At 40.2% G+C, this 17152-nt stretch overlaps 1 protein-coding gene across 17 annotated transcripts in view; it reads right to left on the bottom strand.

Annotated features, from left to right (window-relative positions):
* Positions 1–17152, bottom strand: part of LOC126299340 (catenin delta-2) — a 468367-nt gene that overhangs the window by 62037 nt on the left and 389178 nt on the right. For 13 of the 17 annotated variants that reach the window (XM_049991178.1, XM_049991175.1, XM_049991184.1 and 10 more), the window contains 4 exons: positions 12590–12649; positions 11585–11791; positions 3819–4038; positions 3450–3603 (listed from right to left, as the gene is read on the bottom strand). In XM_049991178.1, the coding sequence (XP_049847135.1) occupies positions 3450–3603; positions 3819–4038; positions 11585–11791; positions 12590–12649 (641 nt within the window). The remainder of the gene's footprint in view (positions 1–3449; positions 3604–3818; positions 4039–11584; positions 11792–12589; positions 12650–17152) is intronic. The other 4 variants (XM_049991182.1, XM_049991181.1, XM_049991176.1 and 1 more) reach the window with 1 other exon arrangement.

Here is a 17152-nt window from a genome sequence, read left to right as displayed (position 1 = left end):
ATGATGCCCATTCATTGTCTAAGTAGGGTGTTAACAACTGCATAACTGCTTTTTCCAGTGTAAACACTCCCCTGTGTTCTTGAGGGATTTACTGACCTTCATAAACATCATTGCTATGACGACACCATTATCACTGATCCCTGTCGCTATACTGACATTGTCAATAAGGTCAGGTCTTTATGTAGTTACAAAGTCTAAAATATTTCAACTGCATTTGTGTTTTCGAACTAGTTACTCAAGACAACTGGAGGACAAAGGTGTATACACCTATAAAAGCTGTGGCACCAGCCAAAAGCAGATTTAAAAAAATCACGATGATGATGATGATGATTATGTGGGAGACCATATGCTCAATAAGACAGGTCTGCCTGTCAAAACTGCGTTCACTCTCTCCTGGCCCCCCTCTCCCAGACAGACTCCTAACACCCCCCCCCCCCCCCCCCCCGGTCTCTCTCTCTCTCTCTCTCTCTCTCTCTCTCTCTCTCTCTCTCTCTCTCTCACACACACACACACACACACACACACACACACACACACACACACACACACAAATAAGTAAATTATATATACCTTGTAAATAGAGAAGGAAGTGAGATACTGCCTCCATTAAAGATGTGAAAATTTAATATTCCGATGTGTTTCAAAACCAATAAAACATTGCCTTGTACTTGTGAGTACAACAGCAATGCCTGGATGACATCAAATCTTCACATGATTTCTCTGAGGTTTATATGCTGAGATGGGTGCAGCAGAGAGGAAAGTAGTATTTATCATTGACTGGTGCTACGTACATTCCAAGAAAATATCATTTCTGATAAAAGTAAATAATGTTTTCATTTCTCCAAACAGCACGAGCCATCTAGAGGCATTGGATATTGACTTAATGCACTCTCTTAAAGCCAAATTTGGAATAACAATTGTGCAAAAGTCAATTTCATTTATAGAGAGGAAAAATGACAATGTTAAATTAAATGTAGATGGCACCTCTATAGACTGTGTAACAAATGCAAAATTTCTAGGAATGAATATTGACTCTCAGCTGAAGTGGTGCGAACACACAAAGGTACTTGCAAACAGAATGTCATCAGCATGTTATGCCCTTAGAATTCTATCATCTGTGTGTAACATGCAGTGTCTTTTAGTTACATATTATTCATATGTACACTCAATTCTTAGCTATGGCATTCTTTTTTGGGGAACAAATCCACAAAATATGAACACAATTTTCAAACTCCAGAAAAGAGCCATAAGAATAATAACCAGAAATAGTAGTCGAGCTCATTGTAAAGATCTGTTCAAAACACTGGGAATTTTAACTGCTCCATGTGAACACATTTACCAGTCAGTTGTACACATCAAAAGTAACATTGGCAATTACTGCACAAACAGCTCTGTCCATGACCATGCAACAAGAGATAGACTCAACTTACATTTACCAAGAAAAAATAAACATAAAACTCAAAACAGCATTTTCTACCAAGGAATAAAACTGTACAATAAATTACCAAAAGAGATTAAAGAAATTTCAAAAATACACTTATTTAAGAAGGCAGCTAAAAAGTACCTGTTATGCAATACATTTTATACATTGAAGGATTACTTAGATAAAGCAGAGTAGGGGTTTGATAAAAAAATGTTATACAAACAAATAATAATAATAATGATGATTATAAAACATCCAATATTCCACATAACACCTTCACTTTATTATTTTTCTTCTTTTTTCCTTTCTAGAGACACTCTCCCCTCAAGCTATGCATAGCACAATACTAACACCTCTTCCTCTTTCTGAGCTCAACATCTCACTTATTATGAAGGGATGCTGACTCAGTTTTTCAGGATAGCAAATGGGAACTTGCAGTACAGAAAATGGCCCAAGGATCACCTGTGTGTGTGTGTGTGTGTGTGTGTGTGTAGTGAGTGAAGTGTTATGAAACAATGTGTGTATAGTGTGTGCAGTGACTGATAGTGAAATATGAGTGAATAGTGTGGCATTACATTATTTAATGAGTTATTTGTAAATAAATTATTGTATACCAGGAGTAAAATCTAATGATTGTCTCTAACTAGAAGTCTGTAAATATATGTGTATACGAATTAGCTTATTGTAAATTGATCTAAGCTTGTAAATACTTTGACATGTCCTATATCCTTGTAAAAAGAGATCTACGGATGAATAAAACTACTACTACTACTACTACTACTACTAGGAAGTGATGAGACTCAACATATCTTTGTTGCTGTCTGGAATTGTATAACACAACACAACACACTGAGTTAAATTGTTTATTTGTGGTAAATTGTCCCGATGTCCCACCCAAGAGATACATCAAGTGCTTGTGAAGGACCACTGCAAGGTATGAGGAGGAGGTGGAGTTGGTGGCTTTGACAAATGATGATGATGATGGTGGTGGAGGAGGAGGTGGGGCTGTTGCAGCAAGTTTTGCAGTGGCTGTGCAGGGAATTGATATTGCCAGGAACTTCTTTTCCTCTTTCCATGCAGACAAATCAGTTCTAACTAACATCAACCAACTGGAGCAACAATTTCCATCACTACAATATGTTGGAAGGACAAAACAAAGAACTCTTCTCGAGTTAAAAAAAAAAAGTGTTCTGTTAAACCTGTGACGATATATACGTGTGTATTGCATTTAAATTGTACTTTTATCATTTGAACACATTTGAATTATGACTCTGGGTCACTTCTCTTGTGTTACAGAGCAAAATTCCCTATTAAGGAAAACCCATGTTCTAGAAAAAAAAAAAGGTTTGGGTCCCCAGAGATTCATTAAAAAAGGGTTTTACTGAACTAAGCACGTTCAATTGCATATAGGTTGCAATAGTTATGCAGAGATGGAGAGAGAGAGAGAGAGAGAGAGAGAGAGAGAGAGAGAGAGAGAGAGAGAGAGAGAGAGAGATATTCACAAAACCTAATCAGTGCATCCCAACCATCACAAAATTACTACTACACAGTTCCCTAAACAGGCAATAATTTTTCTTCCAGAAGAAAACATGGATTCACATGCAGTGAACGATCCTTTCTTAACTTTATTATCATCCATTTATTCATCCATTCATTCACTGTTGTTATCATATAAATCACAATGACCCATATCCCATTTAGCAGTCAAAAGAGCAGCATTAAATGAAAATTTAAAAGAAACCTCCACCCACCATTAAAAGTTCTAAAATACTAGACATATTGATTACTTGTATATTATGTGTATTAGTACTGTGATCACTTGGTAGTAAAGAAAGCAAAAAAGAAATGGGGAACGATGTATGGGACAAGTGGTGGTGGCGGCAGAGGGAGATGCACAGATTACCACTACTCAGGTATTTCTAACTCCACACTTTGTATTATAAAACATTGAAATTTATAAATGTTATGATTATGTTAGAAATATAAGTAAATGAACACCAGATTAAGAGAGTAAAATCAGTCTTACCTCGCATGAGGACAAATTCCACAGAACTCCAGTCACCAGTTCTTTTACTTCAGAATCTGATGACTTCTGTAACAAATTAATTAATGAAGGTATCCCTCCAGCATTTTTAATAGCTCTTTTGTTTTCATCATTCTGCCTTCCATATGAGAGATTCCTGGTCAAAAATATAGTTACACGTGTAAATTGTAAGACTACCATTAAACTGCTTATGCTTACTGATCAAGTATGAATGAAAAATATTGTCTAAAATGGCTGACACAATTTCTAAAATTATATATGTCCTTTTATGTGCACTTGCTTAAAAAAAACCACACAACATAAATACTGCAAAAGAAAGAAAGAAAATTTTCTCTGGTTGGGTATACTTACCGTAAGGCTCCGCATGCATTTCTGTACACATCTGGACTCTCATGTGAAAGCAGTGAAACTAAGGGTGGGATGCCACCTAATGATCTTGTCTTTTGCTTATTTGGGTCATCCATGTAGCATAAATGCTGAAGGTATGCAGCTGCATTAGCTTTTATTACATTATTTGGATTATTGAGGAATCCAATAACTTCAGTCAGATTAGGATCCCGCCATCGCATGCCTGAAACCAAAACAGTGCTATCACAAACACATGCACACACTGACAAAACAATGACAAGGTAGTGGACATCAAACTGTGAGCTGCCCTTCATTCTGAAGTAGTCATTCATGTAAAACTGAAGCAATGTTATTCTGAAACACTAAATTGTGACATTTTATTATTTAATGATGACAAAGAATAGTTATGGCAAATATGTAAGTAATACTACAGTTAAAGAATTACAAAATCAAACATACTCCTGGACATACTGAACTAATATCAGTCAGTCACACAGGAATAGGCAGTCTGCAGAGTTTTAGCACCTGTATGACAATTTTCACACTTCTTACAGGCAAGTACATATGACCACACTAATTGCTGAAATTATCACATACACTTCAATAAGTTTAAAGATATCCATTTATGAAAACTGGTCCATATGCACTATATTTCATTATTAAATAATGAAACACACCAGTCACTGAAGAACAAAAGTGCAACATACTACTTTTTTTTTTAATTAAGTTTCTATTGTATGATTACTGGCACTATAAGAAGCATGGTTGACAGAAAAACTTATTAACTTCAAAGAAAAGAATGACCTACTCTGAAACATGCAACATTTTTATAAAATAAATATCACAAAACTACGAAATTACGTATGTTAGACACAAACATTCACTAAGGATGGCAAAAATGTCACCTACTGGAGCTGTATGTTCCTTTAACTAGTAAAACATTAAGAAAGGTTAGAAGAAATGGGGACTTTTGAAAGGAAAAGTTACAACAGGCTTAGAATAGTGTAAGTCCAGACAAGGGGCAGTGATGTTGAAAGAAAAAAGTAAACCACAACAATTCAATATTTTCAATTAATTTGGTGTTTTAGGTGAAATTGCTTGGGATTCTGATTCCAAAAAAAGTAAACCACAAAAATTCAATATTTTCAATTAATTTGGCGTTTTAGGTGAAATTGCTTGGGATTCTGATTCCAAAATGTTTCCCTCTGTTTGGCTAACACTCAGCACAGACAAAAGAACACAACCTAACCCTGAAATGGGAAGTGGTTTACAACCATTCACACGATTTAAACAAAGTGGACAAGATAAGTAGTAGACACACAGCAGTAGCAGCAGCATCAGAAGCAGCTTGCCACTGCAAAATACAATGTTCTGCGGCATGCAAGGATATGGTACAACAGAGTAGTGATACTAGGTGCAGTTGGAAGGTATAAGAGGGGGGGGGGGAGAAGGGGGAGGGGGCAGGGAGCTGAAAGGAGAGAAGTAGAAAAGCCAGAGAGAGAGAGAGAGAGAGAGAGAGAGAGAGAGAGAGAGACTCGTGTGTGGTCAAGTGGAATAGAAGGCTGAGTAGTGCTAGAGTGGGAGCAGGAAAGGGGGACTAGCAATGTTTGAGGCCAGTGGGGTTATGAGAACATAGTATACACTACTGGCCATTAAAATTGCTACATCAAGAAGAAATGCAGATGATAAACAGATATTCATTGGACACATGTATTATACTAGGACTGACATGTAATTACATTTTCACACAATTTGGGTGCATAGATCCTGAGAAATCAGTACCCAGAACAACCACCTCTAACCGTAATAAGGGCCTTGATATGCCTGCGCATTGAGTCAGACGGAGCTTTGATGGCGTATACAGGTACAGCTGCCCATGCAGCTTCCACACGATAACACAGTTCATCAAGAGAAGTGACTGGTGTATTGTGAAGAGCCAGTTGCTCGGGCACCATTGATCAGACATTTTCAATTGGTGAGTGATCTGGAGAATGTGCTGACCAAGGCAGCAGTTGAACGTTTTCTGTATCCAGAAAGGCCTGTACAGGACATGCAACATGCGGTCGTGCATTATCCTGCTGAAATGTAGGGTTTCACAGGGATCGAATGAAGGATAGAGCCACGGGTTGTAACACATCTAAAATGTAACGTCCACTGTTCAAAGTGCCATCAATTAGAACAAGAGGTGACCGAGATGTAACCAATAGCACTCCATACCATCACACTGGGTGACACGCCGGTATGGTGATGACGAATACACGCTTCCAATGTGCGTTCACCACGATATCACCAAACATGGATGCAACCATCATGATGCTGTAAACAGAACCTAGATTCGTTCGAAAAAATGACGTTTTGCCATTCGTGGACCCACGTTCGTCGTTGAGTACACCATCGCAGGCGCTTCTGTCTGTGACGCAGCGTCAAGGGTAACCGCAGCCATGGTCTCTGAGCTGATAGTCGATGCTGCTGCAAACATCATCGAACTGTTCGTGCAGATGGTTGTTGTCTTGCAAATGTCCCCATCTGTTGACTCAGGGATCGAGACGTGGCTGCACGGTCCGTTACAACCATGCGGATAAGATGCCTGTCATCTTGACTGCTAGTGTTACGAGGCCGTTGGGATCCAGCACGGCATTCCGTATTACCCTCCTGAACCCACCAATTCCATATTTTGCTAACAGTCATTGGAACTCGACCAACACGAGCAGCAATGTTGCGATACGATAAACCGCAATCGCCATAGGCTACAATCTGACCTTTATCAAAGTCATAAATGTGATGGTACGCATATCTCCTCCTTACACGAGGCATCACAACAATGTTTCACCAGGCAATGCCGGTCAACTGCTGTTTGCGTATGAGAAATTGGTTGGAAACTTTCCTTATGTCAGCACGTTGTAGGTGTCGCCACCAGTGCCAACCTTGTGTGAATGCTCTGAAAAGCTAATCATTTGCATATCACAGCATCTTCTTCCTGTCGGTTAAATTTCACATCTGTAGTACGTCGTCTTCGTGGTGTAGCAACTTTAATGGCCAGTAGTGTATATTGCAGGGAGGGTTCCTCAAATCCTCAGGCCCATCCCAGAACATACCTACCCCCCGCCCCCCCCTCTCTCTCCCCCCCAATCTCTACCACTCCCTGCACTCCTACCTTCTACATGCTTCCTAAACCCATAACTTCAACCACCCATCACATGCCATTGTGGCCAGTTACTGTGCCCCCACTGAGAGGGGCTCTGCTCTCGTGGACCATCTATCAGAAGACACCAAACATTTCCTGCACTGACTTTCTGCAGTCCATGTCCCTTTACCACACAGCGCGCTACTCGTCACTATTGATTCCACCTGCCTCTACTTTAACATCCCTGATGCCCTTGGCCTTGGTGCTATTGTACACCGCCTTTCGTGATGCCCCATCTGATTCCCTACCTGCAAACTCCTTCCTTGTCACCATGCAAACTATATCCTAACCCACAATTACTTCACATTTCATCTCCTATTAACAAATCTGTGCCCCAGAATAGACACCTGCATGGCACCATCTTATGCCAACTTATTCGTGGGCCATCTGCAGGAATCCTTCCTTACCATCCAGAATCCCAAACCCCTCACCTGGCTCTGATTTAAAGATGATACCTTCATGACCTGGAACAAAGGTGAGGACACACTATCCACGTTCTTCCAGGACCTCAGCACCCTCTCCCCAATTTGCTTCACCTTGTCTTCTTCAACCCAACAAGGCACTTTTCTCGATACTGACCTCTACCTCCTCAAAGATGTCTACATCAGTATCTCTATCCATACCAACCCTACCAAGCAACAGCAATACCTCCTCTTTGACAGCTGCCACTCATTCCCTACCAAGAAGTCCTTTCCATACACCCTAGCCACCTGTGGCCAACACATCTGTAGTTACCAGGAGTCCTCCTCCAAATATAGCAAGGGTCTCACTGAGGCCTCCACAGACAAATTATCCTCCCAACCTTGTACAGAAATATATCTCCTGTGCCTTGTCTCTCCAGTCACCTAACACCTCCCACATTCGCACTGTCTAGTCACAAAGGACCACCCCCTTCATTACTCAGTGCTACCCAATATTGTAGCAACTAAATTACATTCTCTGCCAGGGTTTTGACTACCTCTTTTCGTGTCCTGAAATAGGAATATTCTGCCCTCTATCCTTCCCACCCCTCCCATAGTGGTACTCTGCGACCCTCCAAACCTATGCAATTTCTTTGTGCATCCCTATTCCATCCCTGCTTCCAACCCCTTGACTCATGGCTCATATCCCTGTAATGGACCTGGATGCAAGATCTGTCCCATACATTCTCCTCCCACCACCACCACCACCACCACCACCACCACCACCACCACCACCACCACCACCACCACCACCTACTCCAGTCTGAACACAAGCATCACCCATACCATCAAAGGCAGAACTACCTGTGAAAACAGTCAAGTGATCGACAAACTAAGCTGCAACCACGTGGGCATGACAACCAACATTCGGTCTGTCCACATGAATAGCCACCAACAGTGGTCAAGAGAGAGCTGGACCACCCAGCTGCTGAACATGCTGCCCAACACAACGTGCTTCACTTGAACGACTGCTTTACAGCCTGTGCCATCTGCATCCCTCCTACCAACAGCAGATTTTCTGAATTGTGCAGCTGGGAACTCTACCTGCAATATAGTCTACATTCCCATAACCCCCCTAGCCTTCAGTAGTCCCTGTCCTTCACCCACTTATCCCCTTCCCTTCTCCCACTTCAGCATTACACAGCCTTCTAGTCTACCAATGCACCCACTTCACCTGAACCCCCACCCCCTCCCTCTCTCTCTAACTCTTTTCTTTCAGCTCCTCTGCCCCTCCCCTTTAAACCTCATGACTGTCACTAACAGCCCTAACCTTTCCCCACAATGTCCCCTGCATGCTCCCACCAACAGCACGACACCCTCCCCCAACCCTACTCTGCTATGTCTACCCCTGATCACCCAACCATCCCCCTTACCACCACCACCCAGATTGCTTCTCCCATCAGGTGCAGTTGCTCGCAGCCCAGCCTCAGTGGCCAGAGAGAGAGAGAGAGAGAGAGAGAGAGAGAGAGAGAGAGAGAGAGAGAGAGAGAGAGAGAGAGAGAGAGGTCATGCGTGTGTGAATTGTGCTTCCATGAATATATATGTGTGTGTGTTTTCTATGTTAGAAGGGCTTTTGGCCAAAAGCTCACATGTGCAGAAGATCTAGTACCTTCCACCGTGGAAGTCCAACATGTGGCAGAACAAATGGACGTGGTCAGCCCATAGAGGGCTCTGCCTCCGCGGCGGCTATTCAATGCAGCGGCTCTCGCGCAGCGAGGGCGCCACGTGCAGACAGCGGCCAATAGCCACTCCCTCCTGTTTCGTATATAGGGACCCGCTCTGCCCGAGTCCAGCCAGTCTGGTACTCGCTCTGGATTTCGCTTCTATCTCGGCGGTATTGCGTTCTGGTCATTGCTCGTTGTTGACATTTGCCTGGCTCTGGTTCCAAGTGGATTTACGTTTGGTATTTGGTGTTGTGGTTTCCACAAGCCTCCGTTGTTTATCTCTTCCTTGTTGTGTCGCTCATAGTTGGTCATGGTCGGTTGTTGTCAGTTGTCGTTGGTCTGTCGTCCGACTCGTCCTGTGTTTACCTGGTGGTGCGTGCTCCACCGCCAGCGGCTTCCCTGCCTGGTGGCTCCAATCTGCAGCCCAAGGCGTTCCCGCTGTTGGTTGTGGTTACTACAGAAGTCTCTTTGTCGTACCTATCTGTGACTCTACATTTCTTCTATATGAAGAATAGCACTCTACCCTTTTTCATAATATTGTCATTATTCCATCTCTCATTTTACACTGCTTGTATTAACTAGTAAAATGTTACTATACAGTGTGTATGACATTACTGTGTTTTTGAATATGACAGGTATTACCTACATATGTTTTGTCAATATGTAACATGCAAAACTTTTGTAATTGTCACTTCTGTGCATAAGCTTGTGTTAAACACTGATGTGTCTGAAGTCATGGGATACATCCTAATGTCACCTCCTCAAAGATGGCCTCTTTTTGTATGGCATAGTGCAGCAGCTTGACATGGCACAGATTCAACGAGTCCCATGCATAAATACTGAGCCATGCTGCATCTACAGCCATCCATAATGGCAAAAGTGTTGCTGGTGTTGGGTTTTGTGCACAAACTGACCAAATGTTTGATAGGATTGACGTTCGGGAAGTCTGGGTGGCCAAATAATTCAGTTGATTTATCTCAAATGTTCTTCAAATCGAACGCGAACAGTTGTGGTCTGGTGACATGACATCACTGTTTGGAATATGAAGTTCATAAATGGCTGCAAATGGTCTACAAGTAGCTGAAAATAACCGTTTCCAGTCAATGATCAGTTCAGTTGGACCCAGTCCATTCCCTGTAAACACAGCCCACATCATTAAGAAGCCACTACCAACTTGCAAAGTGTCCTGTTGACAACTGTGTGTATGGCTTTGGGGGACCTGTACCACACTTTAATCCTACCATCAGCTCTTACCAACTGAAAACAGGACTCATCTGAGCAGGTCACGGTTTTCCAGTTGTCTAGGGTCCAACTGATATTGTCACAAGCCCAGGAGAGGTGCTGCAGACAATGTTGTGTTGTCAGCAAAGGCGTCAGTCATCTCCTGCCATAGCCCACTAATGCCAAATTTCACTGCACTATTCCAATGGATATGTTCGTCATATGCCCTATATTAATTTCTGTGGTTACTTCACACAGTGTTGCTTGTCTGTTAGCACTGACAACGTAACACAAACACTGCTGCTCTTGGTCATTAAGTGAAGGCCAACAGCCACGGCATTGTCTGTGGTGAGAGGTACTGCTCAAAATTTGGTATTCTTGGCATATTGTTGACACTGTGGATCTCGGAATGCTGAATTCCCTAACGATTGCTGAGACAGTATGTTTCATGCGCCCAACTATCATTCCACATTCAAAGTCTGTTAATTCCTGTTATGCGGTCATAATCCTACCGGAAACCTTTTCACATGAATCACCTGAGTAATAATGACTGCTCTGCCAACGCACTGCCCTTTTGTACATTGCGTACATGACACTACCACCATCTGTGTATGTGGATATCTCTAGTCTATGACTTGTCACCTCAGTGTATTGATGACAACACATCTGCATCCAATCTTGTGACTACACACTGAATTCATTTTATTAATTGATGTTAAGATGGCCAATTGCTCTGCTGAAACTAGTAATCACTGATTATTATAAAGGTTCTTATCTGTACTATTAATGTACTTTATATAAAAATCTTTAATATTTAACATTTCCACTTGGGTTTAAACTATTCTTTTTTAAATTTGTAAATGTTGTAAGAGCACAAGTTGATTAACACCAGTGTTGTAATTTTCTTGGACCTTAGCAACCATGCTCCATTACAGGTCTTTGACAAATGTTATTTCACTTACACACAGTATTTATATTCTTCAGCTTATACTGAAATTTGTAGACATCTTTGGCAGTTTAATTAGTCAGAACATTCCTCAGATTATTGTGGCTAAATTGTGAATGATTGTAAACAGATTTTGCATGAAGTATGAGATTGCATTACTTTTTGTAAAGGAACTGTGTCTGTTTCATGACAAGTTGTGGAAGAAGATGAGGGCTCTTGACTGATGTTTGATTACATACAATTTATAACCTATACTAAAGTCATAATATTATTAAATTCTATACTACAAATACCTCTCTGGTCATCATCAATTGAAGGTGAAGGGATTGCAGGATGCATTGACAAGTGTTTCCTCAATTCTTCTTCATCTTCAAAAATTGTTCTTGGAACAGCACCATTCTCTTCATACACTCTAGGGTCTGCACCATTAGTGCCATAAGCTGCTGGTACAGTGCCATATGGAGATGGTGGGTATCCATAAACCAGTTTTGGATCTTCTCCTATAACAAGAAAAGAGAGATTTGTCTTTCTTTGATTGTGACTGAAAATAACCATATACCGCATGCCATGATCCTCTGCTGTATCCCTTCCTGATACTCCCAAACTAGATTTTCATTCACATCTCATGAAATTCCATACACAAAACAAATTAGGTCTTATACAAATACAAGTAGTAGTTTAATTTGATCTGGCATTAATTTCTTAAATGTTTCTTTGTAGAATAAGATAAATTACAAATATGAATTATCGTAGCAAATTTTTTTGTTGTAAAAGGATGCTACAAATGTTTCACAATAAGCGGTCTGACAGTCACTAGCTCAGTACTTCAACAAAAGCAGTGATTAAGGTGTCATGCAAAACTGAATACCATTTGCTAAGGTTCAGCTTTTAACTGCAAAACATACACAGTAAATACATCTTTTAAATAAATGAATAAATTAAAAACAGTCATATGAATTGTTAAAAGAAACCAAATCTACCCTTTAATTTGTGCATTGACATTAATGTCTATGGTAATATACAAACATAAAATATGTAACTGTAATTAATCAGAACACTATATACATAACAATTAGTCAGGGGGAAAATGAACACTTCATATCTCACACCAATTAAAATTTTATGCACCTGCAAAAAAGTCTCCCTGTCATAAAAATGGATGGATAATAGGCAATTAACGATGATAGTGACTTCCACACAAAAAGGTTTCATAGCAATGGAATGACAATGTCCTACAGTGGCTATGTACAAATGGATGAAAACAGGAATGGGAAAAGGATTATGCAATATTCACTCACCATGTGTTAATTGTGATGGTTCACCTGATTCATCAATGTTCCAGGGATGAGAAATGTGATCTACCAAAATATCAAACACATTTAATTATCAGCCCACAGCAATAAACAACAATAAGAAAGTTCTAATTAATTATATATTCCAATTAGTTTTACTGCTATGCATACTGTATTTGTGGTAGGTGTTTTTATTTCTCTACAAACATTTGACTATTTCCACAGATTGTTAGATTTGTAAAGTCTTGAAGCTACAATATCTGATTTCCACATCAATCTTCTCAAGTCCTTTTTTTTCTTTTTTTTTTGTTCAATACAATTAGAGCTCAACTTTGCTAGACAGTATTGCATTACATGATGTATTCAGGGCAAAGATTAATACATTTGGAAAATTTAAAAGATTCAAAAAGTATGGTCTGATGAAAAGATAAAAGTCCTGATGTTTTATCATTTCAGTTGGTAATGAAAACAACTTTTATGAGTGCTGGCAAATAAATAGAGAATTATTTAATGATGTTCTGTTTCTCTATTTCAGTCTGTCAGTCACAATTATTTGGGCATGTCACAGACAGATCTCTACTATTTAAATTGTTAATTAACAACACTCAAATGCAGAGTAGAAGGTAAAGGTAACATAAAAAAAGCAGACAGAAAATTTCTCTCATGTTTTATAGAGGTTCCGTTGCTGCTTATAGTCAGTCGGTCTCTCTCTCTCTCTCTCTCTCTCTCTCTCTCTCTCTCTCTCTCTCTCTCCGTGTGTGTGTGTGTGTGTGTGTGTGTGTGTGTGTGTGTGTGTGTGCTGAATACAGAGACATGGAAAGTTAGAACTGGAGACTGCACTAAAGGCCAGATATTACATGAGAGGGAAGAGGGGTATTAAATGCCATACAAGATGACATTACTTGCTGGAGCTTGCTGGATAGTGTTCACACACACACACACACACACACACACACACACACACACACACACACACAGATATATATGCTAGCACACTCTTGAACAATACACTCAGTCTAACATTTGCAAATAGCTTGTATGCTGTCAGGTGCGTATAATTTTATTACCATCAAAAGAAGCCTATTAGCAGCAGTCACCAACATCTCCTAATTCGAATTTAAAATGATGAGAGATTTCATTGTTTAGTTCGACAAATCATTAAGGTCAGTAGATTAAATGAATCTCAAAATTTAGCTCTGGGATTACAGACCTACCACTGTTTTCATATGCTACAATGTGATTTCAAATGCAAACTACACTGTTGGTAGAAGGCTTTTTAAGGAAGACTATTTTCCACAAGGAGCACTGAACAGATATGGTCACTTGTTTACAGTCAATCATCCAACCAAATCACTACTACTGCAATTTGCATTATCACTCTTTGTACTTGGGCTGAAGACTTTAATTTCATCTATTAGTTTGGGTCCTGAAAATCAAACAAAATGTTGGTAACAGCCATGCAAAGCAAGATTAAGAAGAAACCTCAGCAACCAAGTTTGTCTTAAGGGATTGCTGCATATGGAATACTGGATTTCAGGGCAACGTATGACAGATGTTATCAAATTATGCAAATCAAGTCTCCATGTACTGAAAAGTAAATGTGATCTTACTTCATACTACTTATATACTGGATGTGATGTAGCAGTTTTATACTTTATCTATTATAATAGGTAGCATTCACACATATTAAGCATATTTCATACAATTTAGCGACATGTTTCAAGAGAGAATCTATCATTATTAGATTGTCAACATTGGGCACATATGCTTAAAACACTGAAAATATGTTATGAATGTTGACAACCTGATGATGTAAGCATTCTCACTTGAAAAGTGTTGTTGAATTGTGGGAAACATGATTAAGGTGGTCAAATGCTATGAATTATAATTGGGTACTTATTTCTGTTTGTGAGAAACAAATAACCAGTGTGAATCACATCAGCAAACACAACATGAATTCATATTAAAAACCTCAGAATTTTTCCTTATGTACTCAAATTTAGGTACAGGAAAGTACAGAGAAAGCCTAGACAAACAGAACATCCATACCTGACATTGTAAATGAAGAACTATCAATTTTGATATGACAACTTAATCCCACAAAATAAATTAGTTTGCAGGCATTAAAACCCATGAAAACCATAAACTGTTAGCATTAAGATGGTTTATTCTGTTCACAAAACCATCAGAAGCACTGGAGTGACACTAGGTGGCAGTCAAAGCTTCCCAACAGTTAGGTTTAATAAAAAAAAAATTACAAGACCTTGCTAATGAATTCATAATGAATCATGAAAGACTGTCCTTCTGTGCATCCTCAGGAAATAAACAATAATTTCTGCATAAAATAATGGCACGTGACAAAAATGACAATATATCGACTCTTACAACAGTTAAACATGCATAAACTGATCCTTCATCCACCTGTGAAACAAAACTCCTGACTTATGGAGTGGTTTTCCTGTATGCAAATATAGTCTCACACATCTTTCGTTTGTTGACTACCTTCTACAGTTATTTCTTGTAACAATAAGGTTTAAGAAAATTAACTTAAGTAACCCTCCTCTTTACTCACTTTGGGCAACATTTTTGTTACATGATGTCACCATGCTGCTCTGGTTCAACAAAGTGGTGCATATGGTGTTTGTCAAGAAAACACACAGGAGCCACTAGTGGGTGGTTTTCCCACAAAATCTTTATGAATAATAGAGTAGTATAGAAATCACCTTACGTCATTTGGATGAGTGTATTGAAAAGACAAACTACTGATACTAAACTAATGGAGCAATTACAAGTAATTCCTTTCTGCAAACTGAAAGAACTGTTAAAAAGAAAACGTTATTGCATTATGTGCCACAAGCACTGTAGCTAGAACTACTAAACACTGCTTGAGATAAAAAAGCAAAGCAATGGCAAAATTTTCTAAAGCTCTTCACACCTTCTTCTCTTCCCACATTAATTCCACTCCTAGGAATGTGAAAAATAATCAGAAAATGTAATTAATATAATTTGAGAAGTCTTGAATGGAATACAAATAATGGGACGAGTAAAGATAATCACTCATCAAATAGCTAGGGTGTTGACTGATTGATTAATTAATTGAGAGGGTATATGGGACCAAGCAGTCCTGCAAGTCAGTCACAGAAGAAAGAGGGTCCGTTAAAAGTGGATGGATCCAGTCAGGGGAGTCAAATTATAAAATAATGAAGTTAAAACACACACACAGTAAAAGGCATAGAAGGTGAGACCAAATCTAAAAACTGCAAAAAAGGGGCTGTCTTTCTAAGGGGGAGGGGGGTCCCTGACAGACAAGACATGCAGAGAGGTTCCAACCACAATCACCCTGCCCCTGCTGGATATAAAAGCCACTTTCACGGAGGAAACTAAGGACCAGTTCAACCAACAATGAATCATTTGCTAATATTAAAATTAAGGAATCAGGATGACTATACTTAGCACAAAGGGCAAAAAGAAGGGGACATTCCACAAATATGTGAGGTACCACCAGTCTGGCTCCACAACCACACTGAGTAGGTGGTTCGTTATGAAAGAGAAAACAATGGGTGAGCCTGGTATGGCCAATTCGTAGACAGCATAAAACAGTGGACTCACTCTGAGAGAAGTGGAAGAAAGAGTGCCAAACTGCAGTAGACTCCTTGATTGTGCAGAATTTATTACTATGAGCAGTGGCGCACCAGATGTCATTCCATTTTTGGGGAAAGAGAGATTGGACTTACCACAAATTTGCAACTGGGATCATGAAAGATAATGCTTCTCTAGCCAAACAGTCAGCCAGTTCATTCCCTGGATGCCCACATGACTTGGGACCCAGAGAAAGACAACTGAGCAGGCAGTACGGCCAAGGGCAGAGAGGAGGTCATGAATAGCAGAGACCTAATGGTGACGAGAGTAGCATTGGTCGATAGCCTACCAGCTGCTCATTGGGTTTGAGCAAATTAAAACACTTTGGTCTGAGGCCTGGGAAACAAACTGGAGGGCTATGTGAATGGCTAGAAACATTGCTGTGAACACAATACATGATCTCAGCAATAAATGGTGTTATAAGCCAGATGGGAAAATGAAAATGTATCCCATCTTATCAATTGTCTTAGAACCATTAGTGCAGAAGATAATGGCACCCTGGAACTCTGCAAGGATGGCATGTACAAGATGCTGTAAAACCGTAGGGGTGACAGAGATCTTAGGACCCTGGAACAGGTCTGCCCTAATCTGTGGTCTAGGCATCATGGGAGCAAATACACAGGGTTCTTTCCTGTAAGTGGAGATAGAGATCCCAACAAGAGTGAAGTAAGACGCATGCCAACCAGCTATCCCACCTGTGGGCAGGTGCCAAGAGGGAGACATCCCACGTTTGCAAAGGGGACAGGGTACACAGGATGGTCAGGGAATTGGCGAACAGCAATTGCGTAAAAAACCGAGAGTAGAGGGGGAATCCCCACTTCTGTGAGGAGACTGTCAACGGGATTAATGCAAAAGGCACTATCAGCTGGGTGCACCCCCACAATGGTGAACAGGTTCAAGTAGTTTCAAAGCAGAAGGAGCCGTTAAGCC

Source organism: Schistocerca gregaria, chromosome X, assembly GCF_023897955.1.
Source record: "Schistocerca gregaria isolate iqSchGreg1 chromosome X, iqSchGreg1.2, whole genome shotgun sequence".
In the NCBI taxonomy this organism is placed as follows: domain Eukaryota; kingdom Metazoa; phylum Arthropoda; class Insecta; order Orthoptera; family Acrididae; genus Schistocerca; species Schistocerca gregaria.
This window is presented reverse-complemented; position numbering and strand designations above follow the sequence as displayed.